The sequence below is a fragment of the Prionailurus bengalensis genome, chromosome D2 (assembly GCF_016509475.1).
Source record: "Prionailurus bengalensis isolate Pbe53 chromosome D2, Fcat_Pben_1.1_paternal_pri, whole genome shotgun sequence".
NCBI lineage: Eukaryota > Metazoa > Chordata > Mammalia > Carnivora > Felidae > Prionailurus > Prionailurus bengalensis.
In genome coordinates, this window is record NC_057351.1 from 58,199,524 (window position 1) to 58,227,449 (window position 27,926).

The 27,926-nt window shown below is 43.3% G+C and overlaps 1 protein-coding gene across 2 annotated transcripts in view; it reads left to right on the top strand.

Annotated features, from left to right (window-relative positions):
• ABCC2 (ATP binding cassette subfamily C member 2) overlaps positions 1 to 27,926 on the top strand; it is a 65,197-nt gene that overhangs the window by 32,733 nt on the left and 4,538 nt on the right. For both annotated transcript variants that reach the window (XM_043597234.1, XM_043597233.1), the window contains exons 14-28: positions 1,311 to 1,395; positions 2,106 to 2,172; positions 4,226 to 4,352; positions 6,788 to 6,964; positions 8,354 to 8,521; positions 10,944 to 11,124; positions 16,342 to 16,462; positions 16,753 to 16,888; positions 17,603 to 17,822; positions 17,975 to 18,129; positions 21,685 to 21,840; positions 23,300 to 23,499; positions 25,600 to 25,726; positions 26,503 to 26,604; positions 27,018 to 27,161. In XM_043597234.1, coding sequence (XP_043453169.1) covers positions 1,311 to 1,395; positions 2,106 to 2,172; positions 4,226 to 4,352; positions 6,788 to 6,964; positions 8,354 to 8,521; positions 10,944 to 11,124; positions 16,342 to 16,462; positions 16,753 to 16,888; positions 17,603 to 17,822; positions 17,975 to 18,129; positions 21,685 to 21,840; positions 23,300 to 23,499; positions 25,600 to 25,726; positions 26,503 to 26,604; positions 27,018 to 27,161 — 2,166 coding nt within the window. The remainder of the gene's footprint in view (positions 1 to 1,310; positions 1,396 to 2,105; positions 2,173 to 4,225; positions 4,353 to 6,787; positions 6,965 to 8,353; positions 8,522 to 10,943; positions 11,125 to 16,341; positions 16,463 to 16,752; positions 16,889 to 17,602; positions 17,823 to 17,974; positions 18,130 to 21,684; positions 21,841 to 23,299; positions 23,500 to 25,599; positions 25,727 to 26,502; positions 26,605 to 27,017; positions 27,162 to 27,926) is intronic.

Here is a 27,926-nt window from a genome sequence, read left to right on the forward strand (position 1 = left end):
GGTATTTATATAGCATTAGGGAAGTGCAGCATACATGGAAAGAGAAGACCCTCTCTGCATGAAGCCATGTGGTGGTGGAACTGAATACAGCTCTCAAGCTTCGAGCTGTCAGAAAGTGAGTTTGGAGTTCAAGAGGACTCGGATGGGCCAGAGGGAGTGTCTGGTTCCTGAAAAGTGAGCACAGTCACTGAGATGGACCAGGTACCAGACCTCAGGATATTCACAGGGCAGGTGGTAGGCTAGTGAGGTAATCAGAAAGATAGAGAATGGTGATGTGCACTTACACTAAGGGTGGCATGCTTTAGACCACTCAGGCCATAGGAAGGATGAGTTTCAGACCTCACTACCCTGGAGGGGGTTAAGAAAGACTGACAGATTTGGCTGATAAAGAAACAGTATGCTCTTTCTAGACTCCAATAGCTTAGTACATAAATTGCAAGAGCAAGATCAGCAAAGGTGTCTGCTCCCTGCCTTCCCTATCTCGCGGGGTGACTGTGAAACAAAAGGGGCCAGATGATAATGTAACACGGGCAGTGAGGCACTCTGTTTCTGAGGGGCGGATCCATGCAACAGCTGAGTGGTTTTGTAGCCTGCAACTGCACTCAAAGGAAAGGCAAGATAGAAAGTCCACTCTTTCATCAGAACCCAGGTGGTAATGAGAAACGATCTCTCTGACAGGCTCCCTGAAAACAGGCAAGTGAGAAAGGTCCTTGTAAAAGCTCCTAGGATCTCTCCCCAGTTCTCATGTTTCAGGAGACCACAGGGTGTTCTGCCAATGCTTAGGTCAGCTGCAGTTTAAACTTGGCCTGTGTGGAGTTTTCTAAGGTCACTGTGGTGCCATGGCCAATTCCTGTATAAAGGGTCCCAGTAGTGGCTCAGTTAGGACACTGGGCAGGACCAAGGCATAGACTCCATTAAAGAAGAGCACACCAGGGGCCCAGTTACCAAAAGCAGATAGAAATTAGGATTTTGTCTTAGAAGAAGGCAGAAGACAGTTTCTGGAACTGGGTCCAAAGATTGAAGAGATGGCAATAGAGTTGACCCCAGCACCACAAGTTTTCTAAGGGGCTGAAACAGCATCTTAATTTCCCTCTGTGCAGAGAGGGATGTCTTCCAGGGCTGAAATGTGGCTGAGTCTATGGGGGTGTCCAGAGGTTCCAGATGTAGCAAATGGTAAACCATCGGCAAGAGGCCTGGCAGGTTGACTCTCTGCTTCCACATCCAGGGCTGATGACAAAGTCAAAATCCTCTCCCTGCTCATGCTTGTCATTGGATTTTTTATTCTTGAGATCCTTTGTGTCCCCCTCTAGGCCAGCGTTTCCACAGAACGGCTAGAAAAGTACTTGGGAGGGGATGACTTGGACACATCCGCCATTCGACATGAGTACAATTTTGGTAATGAATTTGGAAGTTGCTTCCCCAACTTACTCACAGTGCTGGCACCAGAACTTTGACATAGGAGGGCTTAGGGGCAGCAAACTGATTGAAAGGGAGAGCTAAGGGATTTACTTTAACCTACATTTGCATAACAAGCTTACTATTTTTACTTAAGTGACATTTTCATTTAGAATAGGTTGCTTAGCCAGATGGCTAAACCATAGTCTGAGGATAAGCAGGGAATCCTGCAAAAGATCTAGAAAAGAGAAGTCAAGATGGAGCCAACCATGGGAACTTGGGGAAAGTAGGCTGGAGTGAAAGAACATTTGTAAGGTCTGAAGATCTAAGGATTGGGGGACAGACACAGCCAGAGGGACCTGTGGACCTGGAATCCAGGGAGTGACCAGGTTTGTATATAGAGGTAGAATTTTTACCAGGACATGAGGCAACAGAGGGTGTGAGAATGTGCCCAGAGGCAGACATTGCAGAGGTGTCTGCAGGTCAGGAATCTGGCTAACAAGCTTGGGAATTCAACCAGAACCGCTTTTGTTTGCAGGCCACTTTTGGTCTCACCAGGGGAACTTTCCTCTGCCTCCTGTTAATGTAGGAGCCAGCACTGATAGGTGATCTTGGGATCTGCTGAAGGAGGGATGCAGGAGGCTGAGAAGGGGCAGACAGACACATGAGGACCTACATCTGACTAAAAGAGAGGGCTTTTTTCTCAACAGACAAAGCTGTGCAGTTTTCAGAGGCCTCCTTTACCTGGGACCGGGATCTGGAAGCCACAATTCGAGAGTGAGTTGCCTTCTGTCCAGCCTGCTGTTCTTTAGGCTTCTCCTTGCCAGTCCTGTTACTGGAAAATTCCAACCACTAGGGCATGTGAAATATGGACAATGTGCACATATTCCATTAGATTTCAGTGCAGGCTGAAACCCTGGGGAGACCAGCGGACAGTAAAACTCCCAAGCCTCTTTCCCCAGAAGTGCACCTGCCACCAGGCTGTCTTACTGTGGGACTGTGGGCTCCAGCTAAGAACCCAGGAAGACCTTTGTTCACCAGATTGTGGATGGACGTAGTGCAGCAAGTGGCCTAGGTCTCTGGGTATGATAAAGGATACACACCAAAGCCTGAAACCAATTTAAGTTCGTTTGTTCGTTTAAGAACAGTAATCAAGAATATGGCTTCTTTCCCCAAAGTGGACAACGGGAGCTGCCTCTACAAAGATTAAACTTGAGATCTGGAGTTTTACATCTAACTAACCCATTACCACCTCCCACCTCCTCTGCCCTAAGCCAACCCTTTCTTGCCACGCTGTTGCTTGTCTAGTAGTTCCTCTTCCGCAGTTTTGCTTTCCTTGGTTTCGGTTACCTGCAGTCAACCTCTGTGTGGAAGCAGATGATCCTCCTCCTGACGAATGGTCACGTCAATAGTAGCCTAATGTAGGTCACAGTGCTCCTATCATTCACCTCCCTTCATCTTTCCACCTAGGCATTGTATCATCTTGCATCATCAGAAGGGTGAGTGCAGGACAGTCAATGAGAGTTAAGACCCCATTCACATATATTTCATTACAGTTTATTGTTATAATTGTTCTATTTTACTAGTTATTGTTGTTAACCTCTTACTGGGCCTAATTTATAAATTGAACTTTACCGTAGGTATGTCTGGATAGGAGAACACATGGTCTATACAGGGTCAGATAGACAGTATATACCCAACTCCACTGAACGTAGCACACATAATATACCAGGAAGCCTGAGCAGGCCACATCTTTGTTCCCAACCCAGCACACCTTATCTTCTCCCTGTTACACCTGGGTCTTTCCACACTTCTATTCCTACAGCCTTTCATATAGATTCTGGAGCTTGCCCCAGGATGCTATCAGGCCAGAAGCCCCTCCTCTGGACCTTCCCAACCTGAAAGCCTCCCTTTGCAGAGAAAAGGCTGGACACAGCTCCCATTTTGTACTGAACTTCTTTTAGACTTACACTAGCAAAGGGCAGTTTCAGAAAGACTGTGAACAAGTTCCTGATGTTCTTAATATACTAGGGACTCAAAAACAGGGTGGGCACAGAGTTTCGAGGAGCCCTTCCCAGTGTGTGTCCCTCCCTAGTTAGACACAGTCAAAGCTCCAGGAGAGGGGAAGGTGTTCTGTGCTTCCAGCAAGTGTTCCATTGAATGGCCACTCTCATTAAATAGCCAAGTTCGGGAAACCCTGATCTATTCCAACCCTATTAGTTCATAAATGAGAGTCCAGAGGATGTGACTTTCCAAGATCATATAGTTCAGCAGTGGCAAAGATGAGACTTGAACTCAGGTCTCTAAGCTCCCATTAAGTTCTTGTTCAATGGTACCATGTTGGTGCTAAGAGAATTTTCCCAGTTGAAACCTACATTTGGCACAAACAGCTTATAGACAGTTGGATAAGTTAGGGCTCATTCTCTAGCGCTTTTGAGCTTATAAAAAACGTATTAAAGAAGCACTTCAGAGTCTTCTATATCCAAGACAAATTTTCCAATCTTGAGGGAAAATCTAATACGAGACTTCTTATGAATGGTCTGAGAAGTGGCCTGAACTACTCTTGAAAAACACCCTCACCTCCTTTAAATACACTTCTCTTGAGGCGCCTGGGTGACTCAGTCAGTAAAGCGTCTGACTCTCGATTTCAGCATAGGTCATGGTCACACAATTCATGGGACCGAGCCCTGCACCAGGCTTGGTCCTGACAGTGCAGAGCCTGCTTGGGATTCTCTCTTACTCTCTTTCTGCCCCTTCCCCATGCTCGCTCGCTCACTCACTTTCTCTTAAAATAGACACTTAAAAACCAAATACACTTCTTTCTTTTCAGTGTGAACCTGGACATTATGCCAGGCCAATTGGTGGCTGTGGTGGGCACTGTGGGCTCTGGGAAGTCTTCCTTGATGTCAGCCATGCTGGGAGAAATGGAAAATGTCCACGGGCACATCACCATCAAGGTGAGAGGGGATGCTAAGGAAAAGAGTTCTGACCTTGAGATGTGGGCCACTGAGCACTGCTTTCTCGTTTTGGAGAATGCACTGAGGACTAGAATCTGATGACCACTGTTGTTGTTTTGCTGCAGATGCGGTCTTGGAGATGTTAGGTAGACTTGTAAAGTGTAGATTCTTTGCCCCACCCCACACATATAATCAGACTCTGGGGATAGATTCTAAAAATCTGCATGTTTAATGAGGTCCTATGCATACTAAAGTTTGAAAACTGTTTAACAGAGATCTCTTCCTTCAAAGTATAGGCAATTCTGCTACATCTAGGTTTCTAAAAGCATCATTAAAAACTTACATACCTGCGGCAACTGGGTGGCTCAGTTGGTTAAGTGTCCAATGCTTGATTTCAGCTCAGGTCATGATTTCACTTTGTGGGCTCGAAGCCTGAGTTGGGTTCTCTGTGACAGTGTGGAGCCTGCTTAGGGTTCTCTCTCCCCTTCTCTCTCCCCCTTCCCACGTGTATGTGTTTGTGTGCTTTCTCTCTCTCTCTCTCTCTCTCTCTCTCTCTCTCTCTCAAAAATAATAATTAAAAAAAAACTGACACAACTTTGTAACTAGCGTACCAACAAAACCAATAACAATTAAAACAGCAGCACTGTAAAATCCCCACTGGCAATTACACTGAGCATCACATGTAGCTTTAGACTCCCGATTTCCTCTTCCTCCTCTGAGAGTTTGGTCTTTGACTTCACTTGCTCAAAAATTTGATACAGGGTGTAGACATCATTGTCAATTATATATTTTTTAACCCAGAAGAAATCTTTTCATAGCATCTCCATGAGCACTCTCAGCTTCCCCAGAGAGTTCAATTTAGAGGAACTTATAAGTACTTGGAATCACTTAACCAGCCACTACTTACACCAAAAAAACCCCCACGTGTCTGTAGATTTTTTAGGTTTTTTCCTTAAGATCTTCATATATTGCTAACCATTTCTTTCTAATTATGGGAAACCTTGCCCCTGACTGCTTGACACTAAGATGCTCAGAAAATTAAAAATTAATGCTTCTTCCACATTATACTGACCTTATTCCCTGATTTACCAATCCCTCATGAGCCAATTTACATTAAATAATATGAGATATAACGGAGCAGATGCTACTGATTTAACTGTTTCCTAACTTCTTCTTTTTGTTCACTTGGAACATTTCTTTATTTAGTCCTTTAGAAGTCAATTTTGAATTTAAAAAATTTTTTAAATGTTTATTTTTGAGAGAGAGAGAGAGAGAAACAGAGCACTAGTGGGGGAGGGGCAGAGAGAGAGGAAGACACAGAATCCAAAGCAGGCTCCAGGCTCTGAGCTGTCAGCACAGAGCCGACACAGGGCTCAAACTCACCAACTGCAAGATTGTGACCTAAGCCGAAGTTGGACACTTAACCGATTGAGCCACCCAGGTGCCCCTAGAAGTCAAATTTGAATTGGCATGTCACTTTGCCCCCATAGATACCATGGAAACTGGGATACACAGGCTAAAAGAAGATTATTTTAAAATTACCTCTAAACATAATTCTCTTTTATAAAAGTGTGTGTGTGCATACACACACACACACACACACACACACACACATTTCTCCTTTAAACTGACACAAAACTGCTGAATGTCTTCTAAATTATTTTTTAAAAATGGCATTTTCGTTTCAAATGACTTTAACACTCAAAGAAGTTCACATTGGAAATTTGTGGTAATGATTTAACATTAATATTTAAATTGGTTCTAGCCTCAAGTCAAGTTTTGACTTCTGTTTAACTTTTTAAATAATAAAAACTTTAACTTATCATACCATACTTCCTTTTTTGTTATCATAAATTACTATTTATTTTTTTAATACAACTTTTTCAAAAAAATTTTGAGTATAGTTGGCACACGATGTTATGTTAGTTTCAAGTGTATGAGAAAGCTTTTTGTTGCCAACTCATCACTGAGTTCATTCTCAAACACAGGCCTTTGTCAGGCTTCCTCTCTGGACATGATCTGCTTCATGCATCAGCCTGGTGCCCTCGTTCAAATCTCTTGGTTCTTCCTAAAATCTCTATACCGTCACACCTGTATTAGCCCTCTGGTGGTCTTAGGGTTTGAGTCAATCCCAGTGAGTTTCCTGTTCTAAAAGCAGCATGTGTTTCTTCCTCTAATTTTCAGGATCATGGCTAGAAAGTGATAGTGAAATAGAGAGTAGGGAGAAGTATTTAAGTGGTGAACAGGATATTGAATGTTTCTCCCTGGCTGGTGCAATAAATACAAGCACTTTATACATATCAGATGCTCAGTCAGCCTGACATTCATTTTTTAAAATCTAAGTTCTGTTTTTCCTTCCCCATGCTGCCACTCCCTCCTTCAGCCCTGCATTTCTGGAGGTATAACTGTCCCGTGGTCTGGTCCTTCCCATCTAGGGCACTATAGCCTATGTCCCACAGCAATCCTGGATCCAGAATGGCACCTTAAAGGACAACATCCTTTTTGGATCCGAGTTGGATGAAAAGAAATACCAGCAGGTTCTGGAGGCCTGTGCCCTCCTCCCAGACTTGGAAGTGCTGCCCGGAGGAGACCTGGTCGAGATTGGAGAGAAGGTACTTGGGACACCAAGGGACCTTGAAGGGTGAAGAAATAGTAGTGGGGGGGGGGTGGCGGGGAGCAAGGACGGTGAAGTACATGGGAGTAAAAGAGCTGACCAATTTTGGTAGTCAGCTTGGAACAAATACCAGAAAACACGAGGGACACCTGGCTGGCTCGGTTGTATAAGCATCCAACTTCAGCTCAGGTCATGATCTCCTGGTTTGTGAGATCAAGCCCTGCATCAGGCTCTGTGCTGATGGCTCAGATCCTGACTCCCATTTGGGATTCTGTGTCTCCTCTCTCTCTCTGCCCCTCCCCCATTCACGCTTTGTATCTCTCTCTCTCAAAAATAAATAAAAACATTAAAAAATTTATTTAATTTTATTTTTTTTAATTTTTTTAACGTTTATTCATTTTTTGAGAGAGAGAGAGAGAGACACAGCATGAGTGGAGAAGGGGAAGAGAGAGAGGGAGACACAGAATCCGAAGCAAGCACCAGGCTCTGAATTGACAGCACAGAGCCCAATGCGAGGCTTGAACCCACAAACCGTGAGATCATGACCTGAGCTGAAGTCGGACACTTAACTGACTGAGCCACCCAGGCGCCCCACCAAAAAAAATTTTTTTAAAGAAAGCTGATGAGGCTAGGACCATAGAGGCTAACTAACCAGAGCCTGGCCCAAGGATGACCTCGCAGGTGGAGGAGCAGACGCAGGACCAGAGCTTAGGTGTCCTGACTCAACTTCTGGATGCTAGTGAGGCCTGGAGAAAGGTTCTACTACTCTGCTTCAAATACTTAGAAATTTAGTGTGACTTTCTCAGGTTATTAAATGCCTTTTTAAAAAATACATTGTTAATGACCGTATTGTATCCATTATATGGTTAGAGTGTAATTGATTTAGAAATTCCTGATGCCTACATATTTAGGATGTTTTCAACCTTCTTTCCTATTACTAACAATGAATAGAGCAGTCTTTGAGGGACAAGAATCTTCAGCTACTAGAAGATTAATGAAGATACAGCTCTAGAATGATTTTGTTCACTATTTCAAATACACTTATTGAGTAATTACTATGTACCACACAGCATTTTAAGCGCTGGAGTTACAACCATGAATAAAATAGGGAAAATCTGCCCTGGTGCAGCTCCACATTCCCATGGAGCAGGAAACAAAAATAATAAGTAAATCATCTCATAGAAAATGGTAATTTTGGCATACGTTTCATCATTGGGCCTGAAGTAATTTATTTGAATCAAAGTTATTGATTTGTATAGAGGAACTTAGAAGGTTTTAAATCCCTTGATACCTTATTGAAGTAAATCTCTTCCTTTCCCCTCCATAATAGTCTCTGTGAAGGTGGGACTATGGAGTAGTGCTTAACAGAAATTATTTTCTTCTTCAGGGTATAAATCTCAGTGGGGGTCAGAAGCAGCGGATTAGCCTGGCCAGAGCTACCTATCAAAATTCAGACATCTATGTTCTGGATGACCCCCTGTCAGCCGTGGATGCTCATGTGGGAAAACATATTTTCAATAAGGTCTTGGGTCCCAATGGCCTATTGAAAGGCAAGGTGAGAAATTACTTAAAGCAATGAAGACATCGGGGTAGGGATTGGGGGACATATCTCCTAGGACTGTTGCTGTCCTGAAGCATGTACTTACCTCCCCTATCCCCCAACATACCACCAAGTCTGCTGAGGAGATACAGTGTCAGACTGGTCTTTCAGGAGATGACCCATGAAAGCTCCCATCTTGAGGTCATAGCTTATGCTAGAACTGGCTAATTTGAACCTTATTCTGTGGCTCCGATGACATTGATCCTCCTAGGATGATTGGTTGTGATGGAAAGCACGCTGAGATCTGTGGTATAACAAGATTATATTTGGTCTTTGCCCCAGTTCCTGACACAGAGCTCTGAACACTTGGAATTTCCTGAGTAATAGTAGGAGTGTTTTTCGTTCATAAGCCTAGAGAGAGACTTAGGGTGCAGCCCCTAGATAGCCTCAGGACTGGGCTGTTCAAGAGAAAGCCCAAGTGGGGCACCTGGGTGGCTCAGTCAGTTAAGCGTCTGACTTTGACTCAGGTTATGATCTCATAGCCCATGAGTTCGAGCCCTGCATCAGTCTCTCTGCTGTCAGTGCAGAGCCTACTTCAGATCCTCTGTGCTCCTCTCTCTTTCTGCTCCTCCCCACCATGCTCGCTGGTGAGTGCTCTCTCTCTCTCTCTCCCATAAACAAACAAACAAACAAACAAACAAACAAACAAACTTTAAAAAAAGAGAGTGAGAAAGCCCAAGTGATGGGTGGGTTGGAACTTTCAGGCCTCTGGGGAGGGAAGCAAGGGCTGAAGATTGGATTATAAAAATTTGTGAGCAGTGGGATCCAGAGGGCTTCTGGGTTGGTGAACACATTAAGGTGCCGAGAGGGAGGCTGTGGGCATGGAAGCTCCACAGGTGAGTCCCACACCCCCATAGCCTGCCCTCTGCATTTCTTCTGTTGACTGTTCTTGAGTTGTATTCTTTATGATAAACCAACAAACAAGTAAAGTGTGTTCTGGAGATCGATGAGCCATTCTAATAAACTACTGATCATGAGAAAGGGGCTTTATGGCTAGTTGGTTGGAAGTAAGCATGGCCCAAGTCATGCAAATTGCCTCTGAAGTCGGTCAGTCTCATAGGACCAAGCCCTTCAGCTGTGGGGTTTGTGCTAATTCTAGGTAGTCAGTGTCAGAATTGAATCGCTGAACACCTAGCTGGTGTCGGAGAATTGGTTGGAGTCAGAAAACATCCCAGAGGACCCAATAACTCACCTTGCTGGTGGGACATAGGTCATCCCACAGGTTTTAGAGCTCTGCTCTGAAAAGGCACTTTCCTGGAACCCTTGCAGGATGTGGGAATGTGGGGATAAAATAGAACTAACATTTTTTTGTGTTTTCATGATGCTCCAGGCCTGTGCTAAGCACTTTGATTGCGATGCCTCATTGGACTTTCACAATGCCCCCATGAGAGAGTACAGATAAAGTGGCCAGAGCAAGTCACTAGAGCTAGTGGTAGGTGAAGGCTAGACTTTCCTTACCGTGGGCAACGTAGCCCATTTGCCCTGACACAGTGGGCTGAATGGGGGAGGTGCTGGCAGAGCCCTTTGTGGGTTTGAATGTGTCCCTCACCAACAGCAAGTATACCATGAGGGCTGACAGTAATATCTCCCTCAGTATTGGGCAGTAAAACTCCATCTGTGTGTGGCCTGTTCCCTTCAAGACTTCTTGATTGCTGCTAGTCAGGGTAGGTGGGCTGCTGTCCCACTGAGGCCCTTTGCTTCTCTTGGATCAGTAAGTCAACAGGAACTCACTCTCCCTTCTATTTCTGGTTCTGTCTCCTGTCCAAATGGCCTTTGGCTCCATTCATTCATGAACTATATACCACCCTGTGCCTGGTTTGTTGCAAAGACTGGGCGTGCACAGATGAAAAGGTCTGTCCTTGCTCTCAAGTTCAGTTGGTTAGCTGGTTAGTAGAAGGGGAAATTAGCTAGTTATTTCCTTAGTTTAGGATGCATCTGTTATATTGATAGGCTTGGATCTCAAGTGACATTCCTAAGCTCTCAGGAAGCTGGAAGAATGTGTGTAGGGCAAACCTTGCTGTCACTACAGGCAAATAACAATATATCCACGAGGACCAGAGTTTCCCCTTACACATAGGGTCTGGTGTTAGGATGAGGCACTGGGAAGGAAAGAAAAAAGTAAAAGAGGTCAAGTGTTCAGGGCTACATTTTGAAACAGAGTCCTAAAATGAATTTAGATGACTGTTTTTTCCTTCCCTCCCACCCCCAGAGCAAGCCAAAGAAGTCAATAGACATTCTGGGTAGTTGGAAGTTAGCTACTCATAGTTGGCAGGAAGAAGTTACTTCCTTTCCTTTTTAAGAGCAAGCCAAGGATGGTGGTGGACAGAGGGGCTCACAGAAGGAAGGTGGTGGCACTACTTACTGTTGTTTTTTTCAGACTCGACTCTTGATTACACATAGCATTCACTTTCTTCCCCAAGTGGATGAGATTGTGGTTCTGGGGAATGGCACCATCCTGGAGAAGGGATCCTACAGCACTCTGGTGGCCAAGAAAGGATTGTTTGCTAAGATTCTGAAGACATCCAAAAAACAGATGGGTCTTGAAGGAGAGGCCACAGGTATGTAAGGAGGACTGGAACAGGATAAAGCTTGGGTATGGGACGGGTAGAAGTGATAAACTGATACTGACTGCCTGAACTATGCAGTCTTCAGTGAGTTCAATTTGGAAGTGAATTATCCAGAGATCCAAAATCTATTCTTTCTGTATTTTATGTCTCTGTAAAGAAACACAGGCACAGAAATTCTGTGCCTGAGCCAAACTAGGGGCTCATCCTGCTCAGCTCGTCTCCACCATGCAATCGAAGAACACTCTTTAGAAGGGTATGACTGAAGATTTGGGGTGATTAGTCCCTGTGGACAAAAGACTAGTACCATCAGGCACCCCCTTTTAAGGATGCTGTACTTCTGTTGACTCAAATCACACATTCCATCCCACCTACCCTAAATCCGCTAAAACCACTTCCTGGACAGCTTCATAGACTGGTACTAATAGTGTACTGAAACATTCTTGATAAGGCCTAACAAAGGGCATCTTGACTAATATACCAAAAACCACTGGGTGTTTTGAACCAGGAAGAATCGTGGCAGTTGCATGGTCTCACAGTACACCACAGGAATAGCCCCTAATACCACCACCATTGGGGTCATCAATTAGCTCTAGTCAGCAATGGAGCCCTGATCCCTGGGGACCTTCCCAAGAATCTGCCAGTAGTAGTCCTGCACATAGTTCTGGATATCTGCTTTGGGTAGCAGTCACCAGCAGTAGGTCAAGCCTTAGAAAGCAAGATCTGAAGGGTGCATTCCACAAGTCAGTCAGAAAAGGAGGTAGTTACAGAGCCTGCAAGTGAGAACTCATTCAGGCCTTGAGGTCAGGACACATGATGGTTCAAACCCACCCCAGAGAGCACGAGAGATGGAAAGAAAAGCCTGAACCATAAAGTCTGTAAGTATTAAGTCTTTAGACATGGTTTTCTTTTGTTCTTTGAACATATTTATAATAGTTGATTTAAAGTCTTTCTCTGGTAAACCCAGTGCCTGTGCTTCCCTAAGTACAGTTTCTGTTGACTGCTTTTTTTCCCGTGTATGGTCCCATGCTTTCTTCCTTTGCGTGTCTCACAATTTTTTGTTGAAAACTGCTCAGGGCAGGATAGGGTAGGAGTGATAAACTGTCAAGTGTTGGAGGGATAGGACAGGAGCAAAGAACAGGATGATATGGGTGACAGGGTTGGGAGCTATCCCAGGAGACTGGGGCAGGGGCACTGGGAACCAGCAGAAAGGAAGAAGTCGGAACTTTTCATTAGCCTTTACGTGCTCCAGGCACTGGCCTGGAGAAAGCAAAAATCACCTGCCTGGGCAGTGAAGGCCCCAAGCCAAAAGGCAGTGTCAGATGCTTTTTTCCCTTAAGTTATTGCTCAACTACATCAACATGAGGTGCCTGGGTAGTTTTCTTATGCTAAGTCTAGACTTTTTTTTGCTGCGATCTGAGTTTCATGGATTCTGCCATGATCTGAGTTTCCAGATGGCCCCTTTGAAGAATCCTATCCTCTATGTAAAGGTCAGTTTGTAAAAAAGCTCATCAAGCCTTTGTCAATCAAGGTAAACATTGAGTAATTATTTCTGAGCAATGCCTGGCATGCTGTTGTTGTTGGCAAGGGGTAGACCATGACATGGTAGAATGAAAGGAAAGGCAGGAGGGCAAGGGTGACCTGTGTCAATATTGGCTTGGTTTATCATTTTCTTTCTTTTTTAAAGTATTTTATTTATTTTTGAGAGAGACAGAGTGTGAGCAGGGGAGGGGCAGAGAGAGGGGGAGACACAGAATCCAAAGCAGGCTCCAGGTTCTGAGCTGTCAGCACAGAGTCTGACATGGGGCTCAAACCCATGAACAGTGAGATCATGACCTGAGCCGGTCGGTCGCTTAACCAACTAAGCCACCCAGGTGCAACCCCCCCTTTTTAAAAATTGTATACAATTTTCTTAATTAGCTGCCATAACAAAACACTACAAACTGGCTCAAACAACAGACATTTATTGTCTCATGGTTCTGGACGCTAGAAGTCCAAAATCAATGCATAGGATTGGTTCCTTCTGAAGGCAACAGGGAAGAACATGTTCCAGGACTCTCTCCTAGCTTCTGGGGGTTTGTTGACAATCTTTGGCATTTTTGGTTTGAAGACCCATCACATCGATCTCTGCCTTCATCCTCACATGCTATTCTCCCTTGTGTGCATCAATTCCAAGTTTCCCCTTTTTATAAAAACATCAGACATAATGCATTAGGGGCTCATCCCACTCCAGTCTGACCTCATCTTAACTAATTGCATCTACAATGATCCTATTTCCAAATAAAGTCACATTCTGAGGTAGTGGAGGTTAGGATTTCAACATATGGATTTGGTGGGGGACACAAGTCACTCTATCATGTCTATTCTCTGGCATCCCCAAATTCACATCTTTTTTGTGTCCAAAATACATTCACACCATCTCAGCATCCCCAATGTGTTAATCATTCCAGTATCTCCTCTAAGTCCAAAATCTCCTCCAAATGTCAATTTGAAGTCCCAAATTTTATCCTCTCCTCACTCAAATCAGTTGTAGGTGAGACCCAGAGTCTTGGGGCAAAACTCCTCTCCATCTGACAAGCTATAAAACCAGACAGATTATCTGCTTCAATGGTAAGACCAGCATTAGGATAGACATTCCCATTCCAAAAAGGAAAGATGGTCATGAATCCCAAGCAAATCCCAAATCTAGCAGGGTCAATTCCACCAGATTTTAAGGTTTGATGATAGTCTTGTTTGGTCTGATGCTATCTGTTTTTTAGGCTCAACCTGGGCTGGTGGTTCCACCCTCTGGAACTGAGGGGTAGTCAACCCCAGGGTCATTTTTCCCTTTTCTTGAAGGATAACACATGTTCACGGCTGGATAGTTCTATTGGTACATTTTCTGCTTGTAGAATCCTAGAAGTCTGACCATATTCCTTCATTTAGTCCTGCCTCTGTCCCCTACAGTCCAAGCTGGCAGCTTTTGTGCTAAGATGGTTGATTGGATTAAGTCACACACTTAATCTCTTTAGTAAATCTGTTGAGTCTTTCTAATGGATTTTTCATTTTAGTTACTGTACTCTTCTAGAATTTCTATTTTTTTCTTAATTTGATCTGTTTTGATGTTCTCTATTTGATAAGAACTCATTTTCATACTTTAGATCTTTAGACATGGTTTTCTTTTGTTCTTTGAACATATTTATAATAGTTGATTTAAAGTCTTTCTCTGGTAAGCCCAATGCCTATGCTTCCCTAGGTACAGTTTCTGTTGACTGCTTTTTTTTCCTGTGTATGGTCCCATGCTTTCTTCCTTTGCGTGTCTCACAATTTTTTGTTGAAAACTGGTCACTTTAAATAATACAACTCTGGAAATAAGATTTTTCCTCTGCCAGGATTTGTTGTTCCTCCTGTTTAATTTCCTTAACTAATTCTTTTTTTTTTTTTTCAATGTTTATTTATTTTGGGGACAGAGAGAGACAGAGCATGAACGGGGGAGGGGCAGAGAGAGAGGGAGACACAGAATCGGAAACAGGCTCCAGGCTCTGAGCCATCAGCCCAGAGCCCGACGCGGGGCTCGAACTCCCGGACTGCGAGATCGTGACCTGGCTGAAGTCGGACGCTTAACCGACTGAGCCACCCAGGCGCCCCTCCTTAACTAATTCTTACTAAATCTGCATTCTTTGTCGTGTGTGGCCAATGAAGTCTCTGCTTGGGTGGTCAGCTAATGATTAGAGGCCTGGAACCAATAAGTCACTCAGGCTTTTCTGAGAGGTTGGGGGGGGGGGGGGGGCGGGGGGGGGCGTGTCCTTAACACTCCAGTAGGCAATTTACAATTCTGCTTCACCTTTTGTTTCTTGCTTCCCAGAGTAGCCAGAGGTGAGAGTAGGGCCTTCTCCAGTCTCTCTGGAGCATGTGTGCAGCCCTGCCCATGTGTATGGCATTCTAGATTGCCAGGGGTATATTAAAGATATCAAAGCTCCCTAAGGATATCTTATTCTCCAGCTTTTCCTTTTAAGTTTTTGTTTAGCTACTTATTTGCCCCAACTGTTATCACCATCTCAGGCAGCTGTGATGTTACACAATTGTTGCCGATTGCTGACTCCAAGTCAGGTCCAACAAAGACAAGCCTGGGGTTTTCTAGGGAACTGCCAGACAGGTCAAATAATGATGGTTCTCTAGGGGTTGAAATCGGTAACCAAAGGGTTAGTGGGACTTAGTAAGCACAACTACAACTCTTTACCCAGGCCTTTTTCATTTGCCCTTAAATTTTCTTGACTCTACTTTGTGGAGGCAAATGTGAAGCTTGCCCTCCTGTCTTTTTGGCATCCTCTCAAACCCTTTCCTTACTTTATACTCAATGGCTCAGTGATTGTCTTTGCTGCATGTTGGGCAGACAGACTTGAGTTCAGTTACAGGATGAGGCTTTGGGAGAATTCTGAACACTTTCTGTTCCCTCCAGCAGCCAGGAGGCTGCTGCTATTTGTGGGTACCATGTTTGTGAGGCTATTAGTATTCTAGGCTACAGCGGATCTGAGGAGAGAGGATTGGGGGTAAATTAAACTATCACAAAGCTTATTGTTCTTACTGGGATTTAGCCATTTTTCTTAAATAAATGTTCCTTGGATTGTTGCAAGCCTTTGGTTAATTGCAGAGTTAGGAAAAAAGTTTAACAATATTTTGCCAGTATTCTCACTGCTTTATGGAGTTATCAATTTCCAGAGGTCTTTACCATTGCCACTGATGTCCAGGCTGTTTTACATTTTACTTATTTTATTTTTATTTTAAAAATGTATTCTTTATTTGCAGCATATGTTTTTCAAGTGTTTTAAATTCACAAAAGTTTGTAAAGTTATTTGAATTTCAAGAAGAGCATTTTTAATTTATACTCCCCTTTCTAGTAAATTCTGGGAATTAGGACTCTTCTGCTTATCTACTATAACCTTAAAAGTTCTTTCCTTGCTGCAAAAGAACTGAGAAGCTTCTGGGAATATTTTTCTCCTTTTTACCATTTTCTCTTCCACTAGAACATTAACTCATCTCTCCTCTATCCTTGTATTTCTCAGCTATTAGAGATACTAATAAGTAATATTTCTGAAGCAAAATATTCCAGCCTGTGTATACATTTGTGGTCTCTTGCTGAAGGGCCAGCTAGATCAGAAAGAACTCTTCCTTGTTCATAGAATTCAGACAGCTCTATGTCGCCACCTCCCTAACCTTTGATGTGTCTTCTAGTCAATGAGGACAGTGAAGAAGATGACTGTGGGCTGATGCCCAGTGTGGAGGAAATCCCTGAGGAGGTGGCCTCCTTGACCATGAGAAGAGAGAACAGCCTTCATCGAACACTTAGTCACAGGTTGGTCATCTATTCAGCTGGCAGCCCTCGTCATCACTTCCATATTTCCATCTGATCATTCTCTTTTTCTCTGTGGGCTTGTCCTGAGGGAGTGGACTCCAGGGACACTCCCAGCTCTTCCTTTGTTTCTTTGTACGGAGAGCAGGGGCGGGGTGGGGTGTTTCTCTATGGCCATGTGTTCTGAAATGCACTTTGATGTTAGCAGAGCGACTGTGACATCTGCTTGCAACAAGACCCCCCGGATGCATCTGCGCGTCCTCAAGAATGCTTTCCTCCTCTCTCTTTCTCAGTTCTAGGTCCAGTAGCAGGCACCGGAAATCCCTAAAAAACTCTTTGAAAACTCGGAATGTGAATACCCTGAAGGAGGAGGAAGAACTAGTCAAAGGACAAAAACTAATTAAGAAGGAATTCATACAAACTGGAAAGGTGAAGGCCACAATAAAAAGTACAATTTGAGGTGATCTAAGGCTTGGGATCTGAACATTTTAAAGTTTGGTGACTTGAATACATACCTACAGGCGGGATATGTCTCATGTGCTTTGCAAATCTTCAGCTTCATCATTGAAACGTTAGTAGAGGCTTTGGGCTTTCTATCAAATCCTATTTCCAAGAATGAAGGTTTCCTGTGAACATCCTCATACCACATTGCATAAGTAATTCCATTCTGATATGTGGAGGGAACAACAAAACTGCTTTGAGATGCAATTCTTGGAGCCAGAAAACACTAATAAGTCGATCTGAGAGCACACAATTCAAATTAATAAAACTTAAGAACAAGGTCTTAAGTTTAAGGTCTTAATTTAAATCCAAATTACTAAAAACAAGTTCCAAGGTCTGCAGTATACCCTCCATCCCACTCTGTTGTGTCTGTGTTGTTGTTCTCCCACTCTATTTTGATATCTTTCTCTCTTAATTGTATCTAGAAGATTATTAATAATGTGATATTATTTACCCCACATTGTATTTCAGCATCCATTAGTATCCTGGCCTAATGCAGAAATTGTGACCACAGATTACCAAATTTTGCTACCTGCTATCCACTTTTCCAGGGAACTCCACTCCCCCTTGTGATTGGTATTCTAGGTAATTACTCACCAAAAGCCGTTAGGATTTCTAATACTGAGGGTGGGTGCTTTTCAGGTGAAGCTGTCCGTCTACCTGAAATACCTGCGAGCCATGGGATTATGTTTGATATTCTTCATCATCATTGCCTATGTGATCAATGCTGTGGCTTATATTGGATCCAACCTCTGGCTCAGCGCTTGGACCAATGACTCTAAAACCTATAATGGCACTAACTATCCAGCCTCACAGAGGGACCTGAGAGTTGGCGTCTATGGAGCTCTGGGATTGGTACAAGGTACGTCTGATGGCTATGCCAGCCATCTCTTACAGAATCTGCCTGGTCTATGTACTTTGTCTAGACTCAGGGAAGAAATTGCCATCGTGTCCTTGGCACAGGTCTTTAGGGATCCCTGTGCATAGTACTGACTAAACTCGTTCCATTTTTAGGTGTGTTTCTGCTCCTAGGAAATCTTTGCAGTGCCCGTGCTTCCACTCATGCATCAAACATCCTTCACAAGCAACTGCTAACCAATATCCTTCGAGCACCCATGAGTTTTTTTGACATAACACCCACAGGCCGGATTGTGAACAGGTTCGCTGGTGTAAGTATCTAAAGGGCTGTACGATGTTGTGTTTTAGGATCTTTCCACTGTGAACAGGGAAAGAATTCTCCTATCCCCCTAGGCAACAGTATACAGTTATAGTTCTTTTGTGCACTTAGCATGCAAATGTTTATTGAGCACCTTGTGTGAGGTCCCAAGGATCCTGGGGATATAGAGATGAAAAGCTCTGGCCCTTTAAGAGCTCACCATCTAGTGAGGGAGACAGTCAAGGAAATAAAGGAGTATGACAGGACACAATAAAACTAATAACAACATGTGTATATAGTGCTGTTCTGGGAGTACAAAACAGTGACAGAGCAAAGAGGTACTAGCTCATCCTGGTGACAAAGTGGGAAATGTCAGAAAATGTGAGACTTAAGTCATAAAAGGAACTTAGCCAGGGAGATATGGTTGGGGGAGGTGGGTTGGCAGTAGAAGAAAAATGAGAAGGATTATCCTGCAGAGGGAAAAACACATGCACTGGCTATGATGGTCAATAAAAGAGAAAACAGAATAGCCCTTTGCTTGGTCTCTGCTCCATTCCTATTCTATCTTTGATACTTTAAGATAAGTAAACGAAGTCTGGATTATGGAAAGAGCCACCTATAATTTTAATAAAGTTCTAAAACATTATTTCCATGTACTGCAGATCCGGGAACGCTTAGCATTCATTTATTCAACGGTATTTATTGAGCAGCTGGTATGAGCCAAGGACTGTATGAGGCGCTGGAATGCTTAATAAATGATAAGATCATAGATGGCTGTCTTCCAAGAGCCAAACCCAACCCATGATTCTTCATGCATTTGAGATGGAGATTTTAGGAACAGAAGCAGAAATCAAGTAATTCTAATAGTCGGCTGTCATCAGCACGCTTTAGTCTTCTTGTTTGTAGAAAAGGGAGCACATTTTTCACACTGTCTGAGTAGCTTTAGACCCTTATCTTTTTGGCCTCAGAACAGACACAAAGGCCAGCCCACAGCTAAGTTCTGGGACATCGTGGCTGCTTTAAAACTGGACAAGTTGACTGGTCTCCATTTATCACTTTCCTCTGGGACAAATATGGTGAGCATGATGTCATTGGAGACAACTTCAGTCGGTTTTCTGCTCTTTAATAAAACCTAAAAAAACATACTATTTTATGTTAGGTTGTTAGGTTAGTTATGTTAGTTAGTTATGTTAGTTTTTTAGTTATTTTATTCATTTTATTTTATTTTTAATGTTTATTTTTGAGAGAGAGAGACAGAGTGTGAGCAGAGGAGGTGCAGAGAGGGAGGGAGACACAGAATCCAAAGAAGGCTCCAGGCTCTGAGCTGTCAGTGCAGAGCCTGATGTGGGGTTGAACCCATGAGCCGTGAGATCATGACCCGAGCTGAAGTTGGACGCTTAACTGACTGAGCCACCCAGGTGCCCCTATTTTATTTTATTTCATTTTAAAATAGGCTCCATGCCAAATGTGGGGCTTGAACTCACAACCCTGAGATCAAGAGTCCCATGCTCTACTGACTGAACCAGCCAGATGCCCCAAAGAGCATGCAATTTTATTTTATTTTAAAAAAATTTTAACACTTATTTTTGAGAGACAGAGACAGAGCATGAGCAGGGGAGGGGCAGAGAGACAGGGAGACACAGAATCTGAAGCAGGCTCCAGGCTCCAAGCTGTCAGCACAGAGCGCGATGCAGGGCTCAAACTCGTGAACTGCGAGATCATGACCTGAGCTGAAGTCAGATGCTTAACCGAGTGAGCCATCTAGACACCCTGGGCATGCAATTTTAAATGGGGAGATTTCTCACAGGAATTTTGCAAAGATTGCACACTCTTTTCTGATGTTGTAATATATATTTATTACATGGAATATATGGGTGTGTGTGTGTGTGTGTGTGTGTGTGTGTGTATGGAATATATAAAACATGGAATACTTGTTTTGTGCCAGGTTAATTATATTTATATATATATTATATATATGTATAAGTATATATATATAAATGTATAATTATATATGTATTATATATAACCATATATAAATATAAATACATATAAATAAATATAAAATTATATGTATATAATTAATCTTCTGAAAAAGAATGCAGAGACCTTACTGTGAGTTAGTTAGGCAACTGTCATATTTTGCTAACTGCTTTTGCATGAAAAAGGAAACTGTCATTGACTATATGGTGAGTTTTGTGGGGAAAGGGAGCTCATACCTATAAAGGAGAGTTTGATTTAGAGTCCTCTGGAATAGATGGCTGAGCCCTTAAGAGGTGAAGGGAGAGGATGGAAGAAAGAAAGTGGGAGAATCTATGCCAGTAAAGGACAAAAAGTAATCTGTATAGAACTGATAGCTGGTAAGGATTTCTTTTTTTTTTGCCAATCCTGGACATATAGTTATTTGCATTCTGATAGGACTCTGAGAACATAAATTAGACTCAGTCATTCAGGACTCTTGGGAAACTGTTATCCCTTACCCAGTTTGGGAAACTCCAGAGATAATTTGAACTCACCTTGATACCCACATATTACTAATGCTAAAATCCATATAATCTAAGAAATGTAAGTAAGGGAAGCCCAAAGTATAAGTCAGACTTCCTGTGTATACTGACCCATTATCCATCCATCCGTCCATCCATCCATCCATCCATCCATCCATTTGTTCATTTATTCAACATGACATGAAGGCAATATGGCAGTAAGACCGATTTGTCACCTCTGGGTTACTTGGTTAGAACACTGGCCAGGATGGGGCGCCTCGGTGGCGCAGTCGGTTAAGCGTCCGACTTCAGCCAGGTCACGATCTCACGGTCCGTGAGTTCGAGCCCCGCGTCGGGCTCTGGACTGATGGCTCAGAGCCTGGAGCCTGTTTCTGATTCTGTGTCTCCCTCTCTCTCTGCCCCTCCCCCGTTCAAGCTCTGTCTCTCTCTGTCCCAAAAATAAATAAACATTAAAAAAAAAAAAAAAAGAACACTGGCCAGGCGAGTGTCACATTTGACCTCCACCTCCCTCTCCCATGAAGCTCTCTGCTCAGCAGAGAAAACAGCTTGCCAGGTAGATAGATGATGGTTCTTCAGTCAAGGGTCGATGACAAGGCTTGTTGACTGGAGGCTTCAAACAGAAGGAATGCTTGTTATGTGCCAGGTTCTATTCTAGGTACTGAATGGAATTAGGACCTGTGTAAAGTTAAATTAAATTGAATTGGCTCAGTTAGAGGAGGATTTACCTGTAAGTCTCTATTAGCTTACAATGATTATGAATGGTTTAATAAATTTGACAAGTGAGAATTTCACTGAGAAGAGTGAAAACCTTTACCAAGTCTGTTGAAAAAAGTGAAGGGTGACTGCCATATCTGTTTGGAAGGATTTAGAAAGATGAAGAAATTACAGAAGTGATATTGGTTATTGGGATGAGCAGAAAAGTGTATTGCAAATGAATACCATGAAATGATTAAATGAAGGACTCACTGGGAACCCAGAATCCAACAATTCCCCTGCTGGAGTCAGGAAGATGGAAGATGTCCTAGTAACCTATTTGCACAGCATTCTTCTAATTTATGTGTTCCTAGGATATCTCCACGGTGGATGACACCCTCCCCTTGTCCCTGCGAAGCTGGATACTGTGCTTCCTGGGAATCATCAGCACCCTTGTCATGATCTGCATGGCCACTCCCATCTTTATCACCATCATCATTCCCCTTGGCATCATTTACACATTTGTGCAGGTAGGTTCAAAAAGACCTAGTGTCCTTTCCTCTCTACTTACAAAAGCCCAGTCTCCCTCCTGAGAATCTTCTCTTTTGTTTATTGCTAGTCATTCAGTCCTCTCTAGCATCTTTGTCACTTAGTCCTATATTGACATACTGAGGAGTCCAGAGGCCACTGTCTGGAGATAGAGTGTCAGCACCAACTGGTGTGTGGTTCACAGCAGATCTCACTTTAGCTGCTGCCCTTCCCCAACCCTCAACTAAAGATTTACACGGGGCAGATTTATGTTTGGACCTAAGACTACTTTGAGGTTGGCTCTTGACAGTCTGTAAGTTCTGTAAGATCCCCCGTAATGGATAGGTGATGGGTTGCTTCTAGAAGAGTTGTTCTATGGCTGCTTCCTTGATTGGCTTAGGCTTATCTTCTGGGAGATGTCTCTTGGCAGAAGCTAGATCTCTATTCACTTCAGGGCAATTCTAGTTTCACCTGGGTGTCTATGGATGCCTTAGACTCAATGCCAATATATTCTTGAGGGAACAGATAGCTTGAAAGCCAAGTGAAGCAAGTGGAGGGGACTCCACGCCCATATTAAAAAGTGATGAGGGGAGGCAAGCTGTGGAGAGAATTCGTTGGGATGAAATGTTTATGTTGGGAAAACAATTCTGAAAAACTTGCAGTTAAGTGCAGCCTTGTGGCTCTTGGTAAGGTGACAACCCCTGGTATTTGTGTTAAGTTCCTCAGGTACATTGCTATCCCAATAACAACCTCTCAGCCATTAATGATAAGCCAACAGTAAGAAGAAGGATATTTGAGGAAACTTCTAGGTAAAACGTTTTGGGTCCAGACTCTCAAATGACCAGCTCTTTCCTGGTCTCAACAAATCCTCACAGACTCCAGTAGCACCGCAGAACTGCATTCCACTAAATCTCATCCTTCAGCCTTGTGTCTCAAGGTCTGTCTGCACATACAGTTCTAGTTCTTAGACCCTCAACGTTCCACATATTTCCAGAACTACCTTCATACACCATTGAAGCACAGTTTGGTCACTTGCCTAACTATTCAATTTTTATCTAATCCTCAGGCTACCTTTCTCTGGCCATTTTCTGCCCATCTCCACTTTCCACACCCCTAGAGTCCCAGCTGTAATTTACAAAATCCCTTTGGAGACAGTTTTTCCAGCTACTACAAAAACTGTTGCTTGGACAATATATGCAGATTCTTTGGGAGAATATGGGTCAGGCTGACTAAATTCCTCAAGTGGTATAGTCTCCTCACTTTCATCCTCCTCTGTTCCCCACCAATGTCTTCCCAGGCCTCTCTCCTCATTCTCCTAGCCAGAGGTGAGCCTAGAGTCTTCTGTCCTGTTCAGATATGGGCTGTGGCCATCAAGGTGAAGAATGCTGGGTCACAGCCACAGAGGAAGAGATATTGCATATGCAATGTGATTGTGACTGACTGTTTACTTTTGGGGTCCAGATGTTTTATGTGGCTACTTCCCGCCAGCTGAAACGTCTGGACTCTGTCACCAGGTCCCCAATCTACTCTCACTTCAGTGAGACTGTGTCAGGTTTGTCTGTCATCCGTGCCTTTGAGCATCAGCAGCGATTTCTAAAACATAATGAGGTGGGGATTGACACCAACCAGAAATGTGTCTTCTCTTGGATTGTCTCCAACAGGTGAGGCTGCCCCTGGGTATTTACCCAAATATATGCTTTAGGGTTATGTATGTTTGACCTTAGCTATGGGAGGGCAGGTGTAGCCAGTGATGTGAATTTCACTGTGCCCAAACATACTTGTTGTGTAAGTAGAAGAAAGTATGAAGTTTGGAGTCAGAGACTGGATGCTTGTGCCCACTCTATTTACCAAGTTGGGTAAAATGCCTTGACCTAAGGAAAATCTCATTTTTGGTTTGTTTTACAGCAGCTAGAACACAACCTATATCATAGGACTATGGTGGAAGTCCAATGACATCGATAAGCATTCGGTATCCCAGCTACTTAAGCAGTGCTGGGTGAACTGGGAATGTGTAGTTGGCTTCCCTGAGAGCAGATGTGAGATTCTCCATGGGCAGTGTGTGCTTGTAGGGTGGCAAAAGAAGCCGAGATTGGAGGGAGGAGACTATGGAATGTTTAGGTAAAACCAGTGATGACAGACCTGGAAAGCTCTTATCCAAGGAGGTGAATCCTGAGTAGGGTGAGCGTCCTTCATTTCTGCAGCATCACTAGACCCTGGCAAGAAGGGATATGTCCTTGGAGGTCTTTTTCAGGAAGTGACCGTTCCTGAGTGGCTTCCACATTATCTTGACCTGTTAAGGGCAGGCTAATGATGTTCAGTATTACCTGGAACATGGAGCGGTCAGGACTCTGATTGTAAAGAGACTTTATTTCTTAGATACTTTCCAAGAAGAACATTGGCATGTGAGTCAATCCTATTTAGACGCCGTTGTAAAATATGTATCTTTTTATTTGTACATGTGCTAGAATTATTGGTGCAAACTTAAATTCATTTTCTTTGGGAAAGTCAAATTTTATGAATGATGTCTACACATTATTCAGTTCTCCATAAAGTTCCAACATCTCACCCTGTGATCCACTTGCACCTCCACCTCCAGCTTCTTTCCCTTTTTAAAATCATGAAATCAGGGTACGTTGAACCTTCGTGTGCTGCTGACTTTCTTCACTTACAGATGGATTCTCTATGGCATTGCCTAATCCCTTTTCTCTATTGCCCTGCCTAATCAAAAGAAATCACTTAGAACATTTATTAAAAATATAAATTCCTGGGGCGCCTGGGTGGCGCAGTCGGTTAAGCGTCCGACTTCAGCCAGGTCACGATCTTGCGGTCCGTGAGTTCGAGCCCCGCGTCGGGCTCTGGGCTGATGGCTCAGAGCCTGGAGCCTGTTTCCGATTCTGTGTCTCCCTCTCTCTCTGCCCTTCCCCCGTTCATGCTCTGTCTCTCTCTGTCCCAAAAATAAATAAACTTTGAAAAAAAAATTAAAAAAAAAATATATAAATTCCTGGGGTGCCTGGGTGGCTCAGTCAGTTGAGCGTCTGACTCTTGATTTTGGTTCAGGTCATGATTTCATGGATCATGTGTCAGGGTCTGCTTTAACAGAGCAGAGCCTGCTTGGGATTCTGTCCCTCTCTCTGTCCCTCCCCAACTCACACACACACACACACACACACACACACACACACACACTCTGTCTCTCTCAAAATAAACATTAAAAAAAAAAAGATTTTTTCTTTCTTTCTCTAAAGAAACAAACAAAAAGAAAAAATACAGATTCCTGGAGTGCCTGGTGGGCTTAGTCAGTAGAGCATGACCCTTGATCTTGGTGTCATGAGTTTGAGCCCCACATTGGGGGTAGAGTTTACTTAAAAATATGGATTCCTGAAGTCCACCCTAGGCTCTCTGAACCAGAATCTCCTGGGGGTTAAAGTCCAGGATTTTTTTTTTTTTTGGCATGAATTTTGTGTACTTTTAACTATTACCTCAGATGGTTCTTATGATTTGTCAAGTATGGGAGACACTGAATCATAGAATTCCCTTAGGTTAGCAAGCTCCTCTAGTACCTTTAAGATGCAATTTATTTTCTAAAATCTAATTTAAAAGATTTTAGGAACACATGGTATAGTCAAATTGAGGCATCTCATGAGAACGCAGCCCTACCAACTCAATCCCTCTGAGAGTGTTCCATGAACACGTAGGTTCCTGGTTAGGGTAAGGAGGTGAAGATCAGTGACACCTTTCTCTCTGGTTCTGTTGCCCTACAGGTGGCTTGCAGTCCGTCTGGAGCTGATTGGGAACCTGATTGTCTTCTTTGCATCTATGATGATGGTTATTTATAGAGATACACTAAGTGGAGACACTGCGGGCTTTGTTCTGTCCAATGCACTTAATGTGAGTCTTAAGGTTGGGAGTTTGGTTAAATTAATGCAGTTATTCTTAAATCGAGTCTAGAGTCTACCATGGAGTTTGTGCTCTTGATTCCTTTCTAGATCTAGAAGGGAGTAGGGAAGACTAAGTTTCAAACCCTGGCTCTATCTCTTACTAATTGTGTAGTCTATGGACATGCTCCTTACCCTTTCTAAGCAGGTACCAGTGTCATCTGGAAAAACGGACAAAAACTTTGTTGCCTTTGGCAGTTAAGAAAGCAGTTTGATATGAAGCAACCTAATAGTCCCTATCTCTTTGCCTCTTTGCTTGATTCTAGTCAAAAGAGAATAAACGAGTTTCTTTTCCAAAATGTAGTAGTAACCAGAAAGTCTTTTGACTGTCTTTTTCTATGTTTGTTTTTCTTAAATCACAGAATAGTTAATTCTAATCAAGAAATTGTAATCAAGAGTCCAATAAAATGATATGCATCCCCAGCATGACTAGGGGATACATGTTAGACATTATTTCCTGGTGCCCAAGACTATGTCTGTCACAGTAATAAATATTCACTAAATGTTCATTTGATGAGTCACTTGGCCATCTTTTGTAACTAATATGCAGGAGGTTTACATAGCTACCAGCTGGTTCTGTATGGTGCTGTGTTCATTAGGAGTTAATATAGGCCCAATGTGATCATGGCAGAGCACCCAAAAGGACTCTGTTGTTCACCAGAGTTACTGGACTGACCTTATGGTTTGACAAATTGAGTTGGTTTCTGAGCCTGAGATGATTTTCTGTAGATCACACAAACCCTGAACTGGTTAGTGAGGATGACGTCAGAAGTAGAGACCAACATTGTGGCTGTTGAACGAATAAATGAGTACATCAAAGTGGAAAACGAGGTAAGGAGAAATTAGAAGAACCCATGAACAAGCCAAAAAAAAAAAAGTTTCCTTCAAAAGAGTATCTTTACCCTGTCTAGAGATTTCATATGGAATCATAAAGTTTCTCCTACAACTCACTGTGCTCTAACTCAACCCAATTTCTTAAAACTTAGATAGGAAATGGTTTGGGGGGAAGTCAGGTCTTGGAATGCACTAAGTTAAAAGGTGTCTTCATTCCGTAGCTCCACAGAGAAACCTTGAGGGATGGGGGTTCTTTAATTGGAAACTTCTGGGAGTTGCAGTCTCATCATTGCAGATGCCCACAGGTGGCTGGGATACTGCTATCCTTCTGCTCTGTGATAGGAGTCCTATGGGTACCATTCAGTGAATTGCCACCATGTAAAGCACTTCCCTTCCTGTCTCTTTGCCAGGCACCCTGGGTGACTGATAAGAGACCTCCCCCAGGTTGGCCCAGCAAAGGGGAGATCCAGTTTAACAACTACCAACTACGGTACCGGCCTGAGCTGGATCTCATACTGAAAGGGATCACCTGTGACATTAAGAGTATGGAGAAGGTAGGTGGAGCTTGAAGAAAGGCCTGAGTGTGAGTCCTTGTGATCAGAACACAGTTGGAGGGGGAGAGCAGCCAGACTCTGCTTTCATCATTGGGGTGGAGGGATAGGGTCAGGACACTTCTGCCCAAGGGAGGTATAAGGACACACCCTCTCCTCCCCCAGAGGGCAAGATGTCAACAAGGGATCAAACAGACTTACTGGGGCTGTAAGAGTTTTCTGCTGAGCCCTGCCCTGCCTCCCTGCCAGCATCATCTTCTGTTGCTGATGTAGCTCCTTTCCTGTAAGGGCATGATAGAAAGCACCCAGCCTTGGGAAGGAACTGGTGAGAACAGCAATGTGGAGGTGGTCTCTGCAGAGATAATGACTTAGTTCTCTGGTCTGCAAAGTCCTGCGCCTTCTCTATGAGGACTTGGGGTCTGATGTAAAAATGTAAAAGAAAAAAAAAAAAAGTCTAGGTAAGGATGCTGAGGTTCTCAACTGATGCTAGGCCTGACCCTTCCATTTTCCTCACTTCTAAACAAAGATTTATTTTTAAACCCTATAATGTCTTATAATTACAACAGCTGTTGATGTGTACATTTCCAATGGTCATTACAGTTCTGAGCAACCAACAGTTGAGAAGGTAGAATGAGAAGGAATCTTTTTTCTGACATATGGGCCCTTTTTCCCCCACCAAAAATCAATATCAGTTGAACACCTTAGAGATGAAGTAGCTAGTCAGTGCCCAGAATGTCCCAGGCTAAACATTTTTCCCCCAAAGAAGTA